Genomic DNA, 17678 nt, shown 5'->3' with positions numbered 1-17678 from the left:
GCCAATGTGGTGAAACCCCGTCTCTACTAAAAATACAAAAATTATCTAGGCATGGTGGCACATGCTTGTAATTCCAGTCTCTTGGGAGGCTGAAGCATGGAATTGCTTGAACCTGGGAGGCAGAGGTTGCAGTGAGCCAAGATCATACCACTGCACTCCAGCTTGGGTGACAGAGTGAGACTCCAGCTAAAAAAAAAACAAAAATCAAAACAAAACAAAACAAAAAAACACTGGTGCAGTGGCTTGTGCCTGTAATCCCAGCACTTTGGGAGGCCAAGGCAGGCAGATCTCGAGGTTAGGAGTTCAAGACCACCAGCCTGGCCAACATGGTGAAACCCTGTCTCTACTAAAGACACAAAAAATTAGCTAGGCGTAGTGGTGTGCACTTGCAATCCCAGCTACTTGGGTGAGACAGGAGAATCACTTGAACCTGGGAGATGGAGGTCGCAGTGAGCTGAGATCACACCATTGCACTCCAGCCTGAGTGACAGGATGAGACTCTGTCTCAAAAAAAAAAAAGGAAGTTTTAATTCCTGTAGTGCCAGCCAGATAATCAAGGCTGGAAAGAGAGTGGCACATCACAGCTATGTCCCCTCTGTCCACCCCTCCAAGGACATGCAGAATTTAGTTGCCCTATCAGCTGCCAAAATCATGAACCAGCTTCATTTGGGGGTGCTCTACCCATCAAGTAGCTCTCTCAGGGAGGGGTGCAGAACACTCATAACCTGCATCTCTTGGTAAATCACATGGTGAAAAATTGTGAACTAGGCAAGGTTGGTCCTTGGAGTCTACAGCTGACCCTTCTGCACCTGTTTCTTTACTAACAATATCCTCATTTTCACTCTGCCAAGCACGCCCTCCCTCTATTAAGACATGCTTTCAAATCATCAAATATCTTTCACTGAGAATTGAACATGCATGAGTTTCATAGGTCACTGCTCTCAGAAGTATTTATATGTTAAATCTGGCTCTCTGTATGAAATGAGAGGCTTTATTAGTGAAATATTTTTTTTTGTACATTAGCAAGATATTTAGGGTGGCAGTGAAAACAGAGGCTCTTTTCATGGCCCCTGAAGAATTACACCATGCAAGAGGCTGATGACGTCATGGTGATAATGATGTAATAGGCAGACGAGACCAGGTCTTCATGATAAGCACTTGCCATCTGTCAGGAAGGGCTGAGAAGCTCCTAACATAAAATGAATTCTGATGTAAACAAGGTTTGTCTTCAACGTCCCCCACCTCCTGTTTAAGGATCAGTCTTCCTGACTCAGATCCTAGTAGCACATAGGCTTTCCTTTGAGTTATCAGGGCATCTAATCGTCCATTCTAGAGTTCCCCTGCATGCAAGCCATTTATCCTCCAAGCCATTCCTCATCTCCTTCTTTTTTTCATCAAATGTGTCTGCTATGTGTCCTATTCTATCAATATTCATTCCACTAGTAGGTCACATGAAACTATAATTTGCTCGTCACTATAAATAGGATTGTGGTATGTAAGACGGAGAGAGTATCTGAAATGAAACAATGACTCTAATGCTGAGAATATCAGCTTCCCAGGGAAGCCTAGGGTGGAAGATAACTGGTGATGATGGCTGTAAGATCAAGAAGCTATAAGGAGTTCTCACACCCTTCTGTATTCTGAGTACTTTCTAATGGTGCAGAGGCTTTGCTGGAGATATAAAGAGATAGGCATAGCCCCTAGTCCCAGGAGTTTGCAATCAAGCAGGTGATATGGTGAATTAGGTCGTTCTTGCATTGCTATAAAGAAATACCTGAAGCTGGGTAATTCATATATATATATATAAAGAGGTTTGATTGGCTTACAGTTCTGCAGGCTTTACAGGAAGAATGGTGCTGGCATCTCCTAGGCTTCTGGGGAAGCTTCCGAAGCTTACACTCATGGAAGAAGGTGAAGGGGGAGCAGGCACGTTATATAGTGAGAACAGAATAAGAGAGACGTGGGGAGGAGGTCCACACACTTTTGGACAACCAGATCTCGCCAGAACTCACTATGGCGAGGCCAGCCCTAGCAAGATGGCATAAAAGCATTCATGAGAAACCCACTCCCATGACCCAAACACCTCCCATCAGGCCCCACCTCCAACACTGGGGATCATGATTCAACTTGAGATTTCAAGGAGACAACACCCAAACTATGTCAGATGGAGATCTTGGGTGCCAGGCACTTGCCTCCACTACTTGCAATAATCTTATTTAATTGTGGTGGTATCATCCTCTAACTTTTCAGACAAAGGACCAAGGCGCAGAGAAGTAAACTATTTTCGTCCAGAGTGAGTCCCACTCCAAGGGGCTGACTAGTGCCCCTGTTAGGACAGTAGCAACTTGGAATAAAATCTGGCATGCCTAAGGTCTTAAAGGAGCCAGGCATGCTTACTTCCTTTGTGTTCCTTTGGCGGGCTACATGGCATACTTAAGTTCCTTCTGGATAGATTGTGTCCTCTTATTCACATGCTGAAGTTGCTACACATTTTTAAACAAAGAAATGAATAATAATTTTTTCTAAAAGGTAACTAATTTTCTCTAGGTTCAATACAGATAGCCAGCCATGGAGTCAGAATTTGAACTCAGATCTAGTCTGGTTCTGAAGCCTCTGTTCTTTCCAGTTGTGAGAAAAAGGAGCAAATGTGAGAAGCCCCTTTTGCTCACTTCTGCTTGCCAGCTGAATTTCACAAAAGTCCCCAGCCGTGAATATGTGCAGCTCTTTGGAAAGATGCTTTGAAGACGAAACCTTGAACAGGGTTAGTGTTTATGCCTCCTTAATCTACAACCAGGTGCATTCTTACACCCAAGCCTTGATGGGATTCTGCTGCGATGTAACTTCTGAGCAAGTTTGATGTGACTGCAGGTGCTGAACCTCCACTTCCTCTACATAAGCAGTGGGGTGAAGGCTTCGGCCGGAGCAGCCTTATAGGATCTCTCTGAAAGCCTGTTCCCGGCTACCGGTAGGCCTTGGTGTGTAGTCCTCAGTAAGACTTTTGAACACAACTTTAATTCTTTCCATACCATTCCAGAAACAGAAGTCAAGGGGGATAGGTGAAGGAGAGAGCGATGGCATCGTGTGCAGAGCTGATGTGGACTGCTGTTGCGGAGTTAAGAGTAGGCAGCAGGCCCAGTGCCCTGGACGGGCAAGGAAAAGCTTTTTCAGAGAGCTGGGAAGTGGCACTCCAGCGAGGTCTGAAGCCATGGAGGATGACTTATTTATTCCACAGTAGCTAGAAGAGGGGTCTTTCCAGGGAGTGTGAACGGTTTAAGCAAAGGTTTGGGAGGAGGAATAAAAATGTGCTGGATGTGGGAGGGGGAGCTGGTTAAGGGACTGGAATTTATTCCTTGTGGACCATCTTCTCATCACGTGCTCCTTGACCTCATTGTAGTTCAAAGGAGGGAAACAGAGTCAAAAGCAGGAGAGAGGTTTCTCTCTAAGTGGACAGGGGCTCAGCAAACCCAGCCTTCCCCGCAGCCTTACCTGGAGCCACTGCTTGGGGAAAAGGGTGTTCAGGCCACAGTGTCCCAAGGCTGGGCACCTTTTCTCAGAAGCCCCTGTGGTCCTGCTGCTTGCGAGCCTCCTGGGAGGAAGGGCCAGGGAGCCGGGTGGTTCCTCCTTCCCCTTCTGGAATCCTGGCCAGTTTCCATGTACATAACCAGCTTAATCCACAGAAACAGGAGCTGCAAGGCAGGTTCTTTCTCTTTTTTTCCTCTCCAAGACACGGAAACCTTTATTTTCTCCCTACACCACAAACCGGTACTGTTAAATAATATTGGATAATTGCACCTGTCGTACTCCCCATATTGTGCTGAGGAAAAATAATTGCTGGTTTTCTGCTTTGCCGTTTAGCTGTGACTCCGTCATTTGACTCGGAGCATGTCATTTTCTCCCATTTTAGACTGTGTACAGTCAAACCCTGTGAAAGGACTCACAGATAGCGGCCCTGCGTGTGTGAGTGGGCGCGGGCCTCATTCAGCAACGATTTCTAATTTATACAGCATTGAAAATCCACAGCTATAAATAAACAGTTCTGACTGGCTTTGCTGCCTACTCAAATGCTTTATTAAAAAAAAAAAAAAAGTCACCAGCAACTGCTTGAGAAAGGAAAATAAGAATGCCTGGATGTGGATTCTGGTTCCTGGATCCTGGGCTTGGGAGGGGGACACCCCACCTTGGGACCGGCTCAGTGCTCAGCCCCTCCAGTTTCCGGAAGGCCTGGCCTCCTCGCTCCTCACTCAGCCCCTCACGCTCCCCACGTGTGGGTGCAATGTGTTTGGGGATTACAGTATATGAAACTGGCTTCCTGTTATGACAAGTATTGCAAGTGAGTAGGTGCAGAGAAGCTGAAAATAGCTTCAGAAATGTAGAAGCCTTCTGGGGAGAGGATGGGGTTAAGGAATTGTTTAGGCAACAAGTCTTCTACCCAAATTCAAAATTGGTTTCCAATGTGAGACAGCAACACCGGAACAGAAGCTTGAGTACAGGCCAGTCCATGGGGTAGTGGTGGAGGTGTCCTTCCTCCTCCTGCCATGGGGATAGTTTCCACCAGTTTGGGGTCTCCTGACCACCTTCTTTTGTCCAGCTCTGCAAGATGTGGACACATTTTTGTTTTGTTTTTTAAATAAAGGTTTTTGGATGACCCAGTACTGCTTTGCTCTATAAAAAAGAGGAAGGAAAGTGGGCTCAGGAATCAACCATCTGTGTGACCTTGGACTTGGCATTTCCCTGCTCTGAACACAGAGGTGTGCTGGGGCCAGTTTGCACAGGCTCTCGAGGACTTGACAAAGGCTGGGGGGAGAGTGTTTACACGGTGGACATGGGCACACATTATCAATCAGAGCTTGACATCTTTTCCCCCAGAGAGTGGGTTGTTAAATATTTCCCAGCACGCCGCCATCAGAAACTCAGTCTGCTCATTTGTAAAATGAGAACGTAACTCATCTCCTACTTACAAAGTTTCCGTGGGCTAGAATAAGTGAGAGTGATGATAAATCACTTGACACTATACAAATATTGCTGGTATCATCATGTGGTTTCTATAGTTGTCATTTCTAATAAGGGCCTACCATAGCGCTATGTCATCTGCAAATACCATATACCTTTTAATAAATGTTTAATCCGTGTGTTAGTGTTTTGTTGCTCTAGTGTTGGAAGAGATATTGCACGATGGCCAGGCATGCTGCAATCAAGGTTTAATTTGGTCTTAGGGCCAGTAAAGCCACAGAGAGCTTACTATGACTGGGAGTTATGCAGCCCGAGTCACCTTTGGGGAGTGGAAAATTTGGGTGATCCCCTGAGGGCTTCACATTTGGGGAATTTCCACTGTGGCAACTGCTTCTGGCCTCCTGCTGAGACCAGGTGCTTGGAGCTGTGAAAAGGCAGCAGTAGGTGTGGGGAAAGAGGTGGTATTCCCAGCTCCATACAGAAAAGACTGGAGGCTCATATGAACAGAGCAGTAGAAAAAGGAGTGGAGATTAAGCAGGTTTCTTGGTACCTGTCCTGGTCTTCCCTTCGGCCGCCTTCCTCCCTGAGATATTCTTCCCTCTTCCGTAACCCTTCAAGACCACTCTTGCTCCTTTTTACCACATTTCTCCTATATAATGTTAGGTTAGGACACAGTTTACTTTCGTGTCCACACCCCAACCCGTATGAGCCTGGTGACATACTAGTAGACTCAGATATGTTTACCTACCAATAGACATTTGCCATTTGTGCTCTTTAAAAAATGTACCCACAAATAAAAGCCAGGAAAATACCACTAGGAGAATCACAGCAGGGATTATGAATCCTTGTTAAGCATCTGAAAATCAGCTTTATTAAACCACACGCTAATTCAGAAAAGTGCTTTGTAGCAAAGCAGTCTCAACAGCCCTCATAATTATATCACTTCCCAGCCAGATTCTTCTGCAAGCAGAATGTATTAATACACCATTTATTTGATGAATTAATTAATGTTCAAATGGAAGAGGTTTTGACAATGTCACTATGTTGGATGTTTATACCTGCCCTCAATGCTTGCTCAGAAGAGAAACACATTTCCCACTATTTTTTATAACTTACTTTCTCATTGCCTCCAATTAATTTGCTATTATCTCAAGTAGACAGCTTCAGTACCAGCCACCTCCCTTCATTTTTAGATTATTGAAAAAAAATAGATGAGCAATCCATGAAAATAATCAGCTTACTGAAATGCCTGTTTTTTAAAGAAAAGCTGGGATTATTAAAAAAAAAATGGCCCAGGACTGGTAGCTAGGAGATCTGGGAGACAGAAGTCGTTGTCCTGGCTCTGACGCTAAGTAGCCCTTTTGCCTTGTATAGGTAACTTCTCATCTACATCCTCAGCATCCTCCTCTGTAAACCGAAGGGTTTAAGTTCCCCTTTATCTCTCTCTAGATGTTCTCTAACACCAAGTTTATGTGGGGTTTTTTGGCCTTTGCCTAGATTTTAACCAGAGACCATCCTCCATGAAAGTCAGACAAAGGTAATTAATTCTGAGATGGCAGGAGTTGTTTTTGGCATGTGTAGTCAACTTTTCATAAACCAAGAGTTCTCAAGTTAAGCTACCTTCATGACCCTCATATGAAATTTAATTATCACTCCCTGTCCCTCCTACCTTCCTATGTTGCTCCACCACCTCTCCCCACCAGAAAAAAAAAAAAAAAGATGAGAAAAATCTCTTGTGTTTTCTTCCTCCTTGGTTCTGGGAAAATGGTGTGCGATCACTTCCTCTTCTTCCGTGGCTGCACCATGTCACCTGTACAAACAAGAACAGAGAGAGACCTCAGGCTTCAGCTTTCCCTAGTGGGTATTTTTGTTGTGGGTAGAGATTCACCCTGACTTGGGGCTGTGGAAAGTCGAACAGGCTTTTCCCAAGGTGACAAGATACAGTTGAAGGAGTTGTGACAAACAGCTGTCACAACTACAAGGGCAGAGAACATCTCTGCCCTCCTCCCTCGGTGCTGGGCTCACAGTTAGCCAGGCACCCATGACGCCGTTTGCCTTCAGGTGCTCTGCGTAGCGAAGAGGAGGCGTATTGCTGTGGCTTTGAGTGAGTGTTTGCAGGCTACACACAATCCATCAGCAAACTTTGAGACTTTGAGGATGGAGATGAAGAGACCACATCAAATTGGAGAAGAAATAGAAGGGTAGATGTTCACCTAATTGGGGTCATTCCATGACCTCTTAGCAAATGAATTCATCAGCCTGGTGGAAAAGTACTGGCATATGGACGAGGTTTTAGTAAGCTCATTAGAGGGGCATTATTCTACTGAAATTATAACATTAGATTTGTAGAATGACTTCTATTCAGCCAACAAGTTGGTACTCCGTATTTAATGATCATAAATCTTTCTGTAAGCTCTGCAATTTATGAAATTTCATTAGCTCATTATCCTTTGTGCTTGTTGCCAAATACTACCAATCCTACTTTAAAAACTTTTCTCAATTCAGTGTCTTCTCTGTTCCAGAGCTTAGAGCCCCGGTAGTTCTGATTTGGTATTCCTGCAGCAAACCCGTGCTCCTAATTCCATGGTTCACCCTTCAAACCCTGCCACCTTCGTCAATTCTATCCTTAACGGTAAACGTTAGATATTTATACTAATTCCATTCCGCTGGAACTCCACTTCTTAGAGGCTATCATGACTGGTGACTTGAAGTCCTGTTTGTGGTCCCTTAATCGCACTGATTTCCCAGGATGGCCACCTCTTGATCACACCGTCCTCACAGCTGTCCTTGTGTTCATCTCATGCAAAATGTTCAAGATCGAAGCTCTCCTTCATCTGCTCCTCGTCAATCTAGACTACCCCAGTCACTTCAGCCAAGACTTACTGTTTATCAAGTTTTATGGGCTTCATGTTGTTTTCATTGGTATGTCTACTTCTTTCTCTTCTGTTTTGTTTTTGTTTTTTCTGAGACAAGTTCTCATGCTGTTGCCCAGGCTGGCGTATGGTGGCACAATCACAGCTCACTGCAGCCTTGAACTCCTGGACTGGAGTAATTCTTCAACTTCAGTCTCCTGACTAGTTGGGACTATATGTGTACACCACCATGCCCAGCTAACCCTTTTCTTTCTTTTTTTTTTTTTTCCACTTTTTTATTAGATCATGGGGTCTCACTATGTTGCTCAGGATGATCTTGAACCCCTGGCCTCACCTTAAGAGATCCTCCCATCTCAACCTCCCAAAGTGCTAGGAGTACAGGCAAGAGCCACCACGCTTAGCCTTATTTTCCATGTTTGATGTGAGTTCTCTCTTCCCTAGTTAGGCAGTCTCTGCATTAGGTCTGTAAGTACGAGCACAGTACCGTCTCTTTCTGTAGAGTATCTGGGCCTTTAATGAATTCTTTTTCAATTAAATAACCAGCTCACATCCAAGAGGGACAATATAAACTTCTCAAACTTCTACCTCCTGCAGTCACGCTGACGGTTCCTAAAACTTTTATTTTTATTTTTATTATTGTTTCCTAAAACTTTCTTTTATACATGTTGTTTACCAATCCTCACTCAGGCCCTCGAGCCTAACTGTCATCATAACCTCAGTCCTTCCACCCAGGTGTCAAGGACTGAAGACTCCTTTCTCTGTTGAAGAAGCAGAACACAAAGGTTTGGAGAAAAATCACCCAGGAGCAGAAGTGGTGGTGTGAAGCTCTGCTGGGGGAGGAGAGCAGGTGGCTCCTTCCACTGGATTAGAGTCCTCTGTCCAAAACCAAGTAGCTAGGATGAACACTGAGAAATGCCCACATACCCATCCATGTGCTAGAGAACGCACTGTCCCCAGAAAGGTCTCTGTGGTGCTCCTACAGTCATTTTGTTCTGTAGGGACTCACATGGCGTGAACATCGCAAAAATCATGTTTCTTTTTGCTTCTAGCAGGTGAGAATGCGAGTGGGGTCTTAGTCCTGAATTCTCACAGAGCTAAGCAGTTTCTAGGCTTCTTTCAGCCTTTGAAATTTATCTCTGGTCATGCTTTTTTTCTTTTTTTGAGACAGGGTCTTGCTCTGTTACCCAGGCTGGAATGCAGTGGTGTGATCTCAGCTCACTGCAACATCCACCTCCCGGGTTCAAGCAATTCTTCCACCTCAGTCTCCTTAAGTATCTGGGACTATAGGTGTGCATCACCACACTCAGCTATTTTTTTTTTGTTTGTTTTGTTTTTAGTAGAGATGGGGTTTCACCATGTTAGCCAGGCTGCTCTTGAACTCCTGAGCTCAAGTGATCCACCCACCTCGTCCTCCCAAAGTGCTGAGATTACAGACGTGAGCCACCGTGCCCGGCCTGCTGATGATGTTTCTATAGTGCATTGCTGGAAATAAGGAAACTGTTGACTTAATAATAGATTATATATCCTACCCAAACCAAATTTGCAAAATGGATTTCAAGTTGTAATTGGAAAATTATGTTTATTATAAATCTCTTCTTGATTGAGAGGATTTTTCCCAGTCGAAATTATCCTAGTTGGCAGCTAGGAAGTTAGATTCACCCCTGCCTTGTTTTATTCCTTTATCCTCTGTCAGATAGTACCAAGGGCTAGAAATATTTTTATAGCCCTGATATGTTTCCTGGTATGCTTGGCTGGTGACTTGCAAGTGGGCCACTGGAAGCAGAGATTCCAGCTGTGCCTTAGGATTTCAGAAGCAGAGATTCCAATGAATTCTAGCCTCCATCTTTGCAAGATCTGAACGTTTTCTGCCAGCATGGCAAAGAAATTACTGTTTCAATCAACACCACCATGGATACCATATATAATTGTATACCTTATTATTCCAATAGTTAGAACTCAGGATAAATAAAAACATAGTCTTCCCACAGATTTACACCTATGTATCGACAACCACAAAAACGAATAGGAGGAATTGAAAATTTGAAGAACATCTGCCTGGTTTCGGTGCGCTGACTCAGAAAAGGGCAGGAAGGCAGATGACTGGGGGAATAGCGGGTGTTAGGGAAATGAGGTCTGGCTGCTGACAATCCTACGTCCACGCTGCAGAGGTCCAGGGAGGAGAAGGATCTGAGGGCTGGCTGGAGAAACTCCTGTGGGAAAGAGGCTGAGGAAGAGGGAGGAATGCTAATCCAGAGTGGGCCCTTTTTTGAGTTTAGGGAGATGATGTTAGGACAAGAAAGGCAAAATGGACATACATTTCTGTTATTGACTAAATGCTACCCCAGCGGGACCATGCTTTAGAAGTACCTGTGGAGTCTCACATGATACAATTCTTTTGTTATGGAATAAGCAGAGTTAATAAGACAAACCTCATCTAATCCCTTCATGAATAAAACAAGGTGAACTAGACGGCCTCTAGGCAGCTTTCATCAAGAAAATCTCCTTATAAAAACCCTGGTCTATGGCAAATAATATCAAAAGAAGGCTTCAATGTCATTTTGTCTAAGACACAGTCACAGCGCCGCTTGGCCAGACTGGAATCTTCAGCTTACAGTCTGTCCTTAGGATGAGAAGGACCTGTGGTCTTGGGGGCCCTGACAAAGGGCAGCATGACACCTGGCATGTGTTCCTCGGGGGCATAGGGAGAGGGATCGCAGGTCCTGGTAAGCTGACTGTCTCTCCAGCCACCCTACATAGCAGAGGCCCTGCCATTTGGGCCTAGAGATGCTTATCCCCTTCTGTGCCCCATATCTTTTGTGGGTTTTCTCTTCCTGAGGGACTTGTGACCTGATGTCAGCATCCTTGTGTCCTATCAGACATTAAGAAGCAAAAAAGAAAATTAAGCACTTAAGGGGCAGAGAAGGGAGCCTTTAATGATGCCCTGATCGCCTCTGGCCCCCAGTCAATGTGGAGGAGAACCTGCCCGGGCATGCTGGATGTTCGGTCATGGTCATGGTGGGCCAAGCCCTCAATGTCCTGCCAGAGACGGCGTCCCCCGCCTGCTTCTACCATGGTTTGAAGTCAACGTTCCATCTAACTCCTCCCAAAAAGTAGAAATGGAATCTTTCAGGGTGGATGACTGGTCCCAGTAAGTGACTGTGTGCTTGCCCAACCCTCTGCCTCGTGACACAGAAAGGCTAGCACAGGGCAGGGAGTGAGACGGTGGCAGGTCAGGCCGGGTGGCCCTGCGGCCTCTTGAGAGTTTTCTGAGGCTCAGTGACTTCTTAAAGGACCTTCCTGGTTGGGCGCAGTGGCTCACGAGGTCAAGAGATCGAGACCATCCTGGTCAACATGGTGAAACCCCGTCTCTACTAAACACTACAAAAAATTAGCTGGGCATGGTGGTGCGTGCCTGTAATCCCAGCTACTCAGGAGGCTGACACAGGAGAATTGCCTGAACCTAGGAGGCAGAGGTTGCGGTGAGCCGAGATCACGCCATTGCACTCCAGCCTGGGTAACAAGAGTGAAACTCTGTCTCAAAAAAAAAAAAGGACCTTCCTGTGGGCCATGACAGCATGTGCCCCCCTGATGCTCAAATCCAGTTTCCTGCAACTGTGTGCCCTGGGAGGACCTCATCATGCACTTTCCAAGTTAACATGTGATTCCCAGTATCATTTCGTAGTGCTGTCCTTCTTGCTGTCCTGTCCAGATTCACCCGCTGATGTGGCACAGGAGGAGGGAGGAAGTGAGTAGATGTTCAGCAACTTTGACCATCACCACCAACACCCTTCTCAGTCTAGCACCACACTCAGGAGAACACCACACTGCACAATGTTGCATGTAGACAGAATTATCCACACTGGGAGAAGTCCAGGGTCCTGAGATGTCCTCATCCCAGTAGCATCAGTATGTCTGAAGTATGTGTTAGAAGAGCAGAATCTCAAACTGCATCCCAGATCCACTGAACCAGAATCTACATTTTAACAAGGTCTCCAGGTTCCCCAAGATGATCTGGTTTTTTTTTTTTTTTTTTTTTTTTTTTTTTTTTTTTTTTTTTTTGAGATGGAGGTTTGCTCTTGTTTCCCAGGCTGGAGTGCAATAGTGCGATCTTGGCTCACTGTAACCTCTGCCTCTCAGGTTCAAGCTATTCTCCTGCCTCAGCCTCCAGAGTAGCTGGGACTACAGGTGCACACCACCCATGCCCAGCTAATTTTTGTATTTTTAGTAGAGATGGGGTTTCACCATGTTGGCCAGGATGGTCTCGATCTCTTGACTTTATGATCTGTCCACCTTGGCCTCCCAAAGTGTTGGGATTACAGGCGTGAGCCACTGCCTGCGGGCTGGCCTCGCCTAGTATTCTTGACCACTTGGTGCTTGACTGGTGACTTCGAATCAGGTCCCTGGAAGAAGAGATTCCTATTATGTCTCAGGATTTCAGAATCAGAGATTCCAACAAATTGTAGCCCCTATTAGCCTGATCTCCTTTTCACTGTAAGTTCCTGAGGATGTGCATCATCTCTGTCCATCTGCTGTCAGGTGGCTATTACTTTTAATCACTTTGAGCTGGGAAATTGGTAATTTATGCATCAACTTGAAGGGGAGAATGAGGGGAATAAGGTGAACAGCAGTGGTGACTAACTCTGTATGCCAGGCCCTGCTGTAGGCTCTAGATGCTCAGCAAGTCATCTGAGGTTCTCCGTGAGCCCCGGAAGAGGCCACCAGCATTGCCTCCAATGGGACAAGAGAAAGCTAAGGCACAGAGACCTTCAGTGTCTTGCCCAGTCTCACAGGTACAAGTGGCAGGGCCAAGACAGAAACTGAGGCAGTTTGGCACCATACTTGTCCTCTAACCTCAGTCCCTGACTGCCTCCCTGAAGCATTCATTTGAATTTCTGCTCTTACTGAAGAGGACTCAGGCTGTGGAAGGAGAGAAAATGTAGGCTTAGCTCTGGCAGGACAGAATACGTGACTATAAGTTTCCAGAACCGAAGATCTGGAGAGAGGCTCACAGGTAGGGGAACCAGACAACTGAGTGCCCAAGCCTAGACAATTAAACCTGATGAACACTGGCACAGACAGGCATAGGCAGGGATCATCTCGGGCCACCTGGGCTTGGTGGTCACTCTATTTAGAGGCTGTCTGATGACTGAGGAATTGAAGCACATTGCCATAGGATACATGGTTGGTTTGTGGCCAGGTGAGGGACATACGCGGCTTTCTTGATTCCTATTCCAGTGCTTTCCCCTGTTTAATACTTTCTGCCCTAACGTGCATGTCTTCAACAACTTTCCAACCGGTACACCCTGTCATCACCGTCCTATGCCCCTTAAACTCCCTGCTCAATACGCTACAGCCATTAGAGTCACTTTTTATCTGCTGTCTCCAGAACGCCTTTGCAAAAAGTTCTACTCTACAACTAGGAAAAAAAGTCCTTGGCTATCCTATTGTCTGCACTGATTAATGCAATAAGAAAGCTAATGGAAATAGGGGATTGTAAGATGAACAACACAGATGCCTCATCCGTAAGACACCCGAAGTCTAGTGGAAAAATAAATCCCTAAAGCAGTAGTGAAACAGCCGGCATGATGAAATGGGAAGGCTGGTGATTGGGAGATAAAGGCGGAAGCGCTGGGAAGGACATGAAGTCCAACCTGGGCTGACCAGGGAAGGTTTCCTGGAAGAAGTGAGTGTTGAAATGAATAATATGAGCCAGGCAAAGACTGGAGGACAGGAGAGACAGAATCCCACGAAAGTAAGAAATGACATCAATGTGGAGGGTAAACCAGCAGTTTGGTGCCACTGGGGCACAAATATAGATGAGCAAAAGCCAAGGCAGGGACTGGGTCACAGAGGCCCTTGTGTGTCATTCCAAGGGTGTGGACATTCTTCTGTAAATTGGGGGCAGCCCTAAAGTGTTTTCAGTAGAATAGGACATGGGGAAATGTGTTCACATAGATTGTTTAGCTTCCAGCAACGTAAAAGTGTTCACTGCATTGCAACGTCAATGAATTGAATTTTTCGTTTAATTTTTATTAAATTATAATTAATAAAGATCTGTTCAAGATTGAATACATTTATGATCTTATTCTGATGTTAAATAGGACCTTTTATCCATTCTCTTCTTTAAAAAGTTAAAAATCTAGAGAGAACTTGAGAGATAAGCACAGTGATTTACAATAGTCTCTTGCACTCACATGGAAATTTGCATGTGCGTAAAGTAATTGAGGGTCCGTGTTGATGCCAGCTTATCTGTTTATTGGGACCTAATTATAGTTAAAAATTGGATGTAGTACTTAAACAATGAGACTTCTAAGAATTTTGTGTTGAGAATAGCAATTTCAATAATAAATATGATGATAATTTTGCTTTTTAATTCAACGGATGTTTAAAATTCACCGTAGAATAACAAATTAAAAATTAACTCAGTACTTTATTGAACTCAGTATAATTGATTTTAAAAGTTATTGTTCTCTAATCTTTAAGTAATCAAGTTTTTCTCTGTACTTCTTATAGCTTTAAATATATAGATAGATATATAGATATAGATATAGATATAGATTTGGGGAAGGCATCAGAAATCTTTATCCAGAACTTCAAGGAGCCAAAACTAGTTAGAATTATATGTCAACGCATCTGAAATGTCAACACTTTATTTTTTTTTTTGCGATAATTTTCTGTGATTTGGAATCCTGATTGGGAAGTAATTTTTAGTATCCCATTTTTTTAAGTGTTTGCTTTCAAAGAGAATTTTGCCCTTGAGAGTTTCTTAAACCAGTCAAATTCTCCAAGAGTAGAAAACATGTGATACATCCAAGTTGCATGCTTATTTCTCCAGGGTCTCAGCTTGCTCTCAGAAACACACACTCTGGTACTGAACCTTCTGAAACTGTCAGGTTTTTTGCATACATGGGCTTATGTTTTCACACCAGTTCATAGATTGGGCGGAAGATGGCACTTCTGCCATCTCTATTTTGATGGAACAGAATGGCATGTGGGCGAGTGATGTGGGGGACTGGGTGTGACTCTTTGCCTTCCTATATACAGAATCAGGGTAGAGTTCCTGCGCTTCTCCTCGGGTAGGGAAAAAAGCCATGGGTGTTTTGCAGCCTGACTTTCTAGTGGTTACTTTTCCAACAACAAAAAATTATTCTGGGGTGGGATGGGGAGGAAGGAAGCAGGAAGAGAAGGAAATCTTCCATTTTAAAAGTAACTAAGTTAAGATGATTTTTTTTCTTATGAAGAAGTGACAGGACTCTACCCACCTATAATGAGAAAGCTTAACTTACTGACATGTTCTCATTGCCAAAGACGCTGTTTGAATGAGAATTTCAATCTCAAGTCTAGGATGTGATTTCATCTGGTAAATGCCTTATGGAAGGCTGGGGAGCAGCCTAATAATGGGGGAATGCACTGCTGAGGTGGAAGGAGGTAGAAGGAGGTAGGAGGAGGGGGAAAGAGGGGGAAGGAGGGGGGAGGAGGGGGGAGGAGGGGGGAGAAGCTGAGAGGACCATCTGACTCACTTCCCTCAAGATGGAACCTTGATATTTTCACAGATTGTGTCCCCGAGCACTCACTTGGGTTAGAGAGAGGCCCCTGATTTTATTTATTCATGCTAGAGATGGCAATACCTTGTTCTCTGGGTCCTGGGCTTTTTAAACAAGACTATTGTTAGCTTTAAAGTTAAATGACACACTGTTTGGAGGAAGAGGGAAGACCCTTAAATGGGGTCCTTTAAAAGAGTGCTCCACCCGCAATGCGCTCCTCTTCCCTGCCTTGGCAGGACTGTGTGAGTCCTTTGAACAAAGACAGTAAGCATCACTGCTTCTGTTTGGGGCTAGTTTTTCTTTCTGTTTCCAGGTGAAGTGGAGAGGCAGGTACAGAAGAAGAGCATCTATAGCTAAGAGAGAAATACACTGACCCCATTTCCAGTGGTTGAGCTTCTCTCCGAGTAGGTAGATGCTGGCGACGAAGATGTAGCTGAGAGAGAAGAAAGCTGCTAGCCCCACGGGGCTGAGTTTGGCAAGCAGAGGATACACCCAGGTACCCGTCTCAAAGTAGATCCATAGGATCCTGCAGGAAACAAGAAGTCATAGTGATTAGAGCAGGAGGAGAAAAACAAGCCATTTTCTCATCAGGATCAGTGAGGTACTGGAACCCAGGCAGGGGAAAAGAACCCATCAGGCACGTTTGTCAACAGCTGTAGTATTCCTACAAACCTACAGAAGTGAGGCTTTTCTGGGTAAATCAACTTGATTCAATAAGACATGCTGTTTGATGGGTTGAGCTGGGCTGTTTTATCTAATATATTAAAAATCGACATCGGGGAAAGCATATAAGAGAACATAGGGCAGGGCACCATGGCTCAGGCCTATAATCCCAGCACTTTGGGAGTTTGAGGCAGGTGAATCACCTGAGGTCAGGAGTTCAAGACCAGCCTGGTCAACATGGTGAAACGCCATCTCTACTAAAAATATAAAAAGTTAGCCGGACATGGCGGCTCAGGCCTGTAATCCCAGATACTCAGGAGGCTGAGGCAGAAGAATCACTTGAACCTGGGGGGCAGAGGTTGTAGTGAGCTGAATCACTCCAGCCTGGGCAACAAGAGTGGAACTTCATCTCAAAAAAAAAAAAAAAGAGAACATAGAACACATCATTAGCTAAAGGGACTATGTGGTAACATGAATGATCCCTTTCCCTGAGATGTATGTTCTGCTGGGACATCGAACCTGCTAATATGGCTTTCATTTTGCTGGCTCTCAGCCAGAGAAATGGGGTTTGCTTTTTTGGATCTAAGGCTCAGGTGCAGCTTTTCATTAGCTCTCCAAGTTGGCTGGGATGAGGGAGCAGAGACAGAGCGTTATTGCTCTAATACAATATGCCTAGGATTTAACTGTCAGCCCTGATTTTCACTCATGCATGTAGCCAGAAATAGAGTGTAAAGCAGGAATGCATGGATTTGCAGGGAGGCTCAGATCTTGCTTATGTGAGGCTAGACTGTAAGTCATTTCTGGAAGCCAAGAGAAGGAAAATAAATGCTAGGAGAAGAAGAGCCATGATGTCTAAACCTAAAAATGCAGTTTGCTGGAAACCAACTGCACTGGAAGGTGCCAAAGTCTGAAATAACTTTTAAAAATTAAATGTGGGGAAGATGATGCCTCAGCTACAGTTCAGCATTGGTTAGGGGTGCAGAATCTGGAACCGCACTTCCGTGATTCAAACCCTGGCTCTGTCACCTAGTAGCTGTGGTACCTCCAGCAGATTCATCAACCTTTCTATCCTCATCACCTCGCGTGTAAAGTGAAGATCCAAACAGCATATACCTTCTAAGGCTGTGGTAAGGATTGCAGGAGGTAACACATGTAAAAGACACAGAACAGTGCCTGGCACATTGTAATATTTGACAAGAGTTCAAAAGCTTCCATCTCCACTGAGGGATGGCACAATGGGAGTGCTCTCAGAAAGTATTCTTTGAAGCTGCTGATCTCTTGTAACAATTAGGATAGGCCAGGTTTTGCTTCAAAAACAACATTTAAATTTGGATATCCCAGGTTGTCAAAGAAATTCAAATGGAAGAATGAAATTTGTACTTAATTAAACTTTCAGAAACCCAAGTGTGATCATCTATCATTTCAAATACTTGAAGTTTGTTAAATGTTTTGTGGAAGAGACAAGGGCTATATTCTGGGCCAGGAGTAAAGTGAGGCAAAGAGGCCCTAGGGTGTAAAACTTAAGGGATCATCTCTGTGCATCAAAGGACACAATAAACCGTGTGAAAAGGCAGTCCATGGAATGGGAAACAATATTTTGTAATCATATCTCTAATAAGGGGTTAATATCCAAAATATGTAAAATATT

The 17678-nt window shown here is 44.6% G+C and overlaps 1 protein-coding gene and 1 non-coding gene across 2 annotated transcripts in view; one reads left to right on the top strand and one right to left on the bottom strand.

The window, feature by feature from the left end:
- The first annotated feature begins 2286 nt into the window (after positions 1 to 2286).
- LOC116531406 lies at positions 2287 to 2428 on the top strand. The gene has a single exon (XR_004260409.1). It is a non-coding gene; the product is annotated as a small nucleolar RNA SNORA67 (small nucleolar RNA).
- A 3477-nt stretch (positions 2429 to 5905) lies between these two features.
- ADTRP (androgen dependent TFPI regulating protein) overlaps positions 5906 to 17678 on the bottom strand; it is a 65893-nt gene continuing 54120 nt past the window's right edge. Inside the window, exons 5-6 of the mRNA XM_032249937.1 lie at positions 15742 to 15893; positions 5906 to 6760 (exon numbers count right to left, since the gene is read on the bottom strand). Coding sequence (XP_032105828.1) covers positions 6726 to 6760; positions 15742 to 15893 — 187 coding nt within the window. The 3' untranslated portion in view covers positions 5906 to 6725. The remainder of the gene's footprint in view (positions 6761 to 15741; positions 15894 to 17678) is intronic.

This window comes from Sapajus apella, unplaced genomic scaffold, assembly GCF_009761245.1.
Source record: "Sapajus apella isolate SASKATOON/1434 unplaced genomic scaffold, GSC_monkey_1.0 scaffold70, whole genome shotgun sequence".
Lineage (NCBI taxonomy): Eukaryota > Metazoa > Chordata > Mammalia > Primates > Cebidae > Sapajus > Sapajus apella.
The sequence above is the reverse complement of the archived record's forward strand: the minus strand, read 5'-3'. Positions and strand labels throughout refer to the sequence as shown.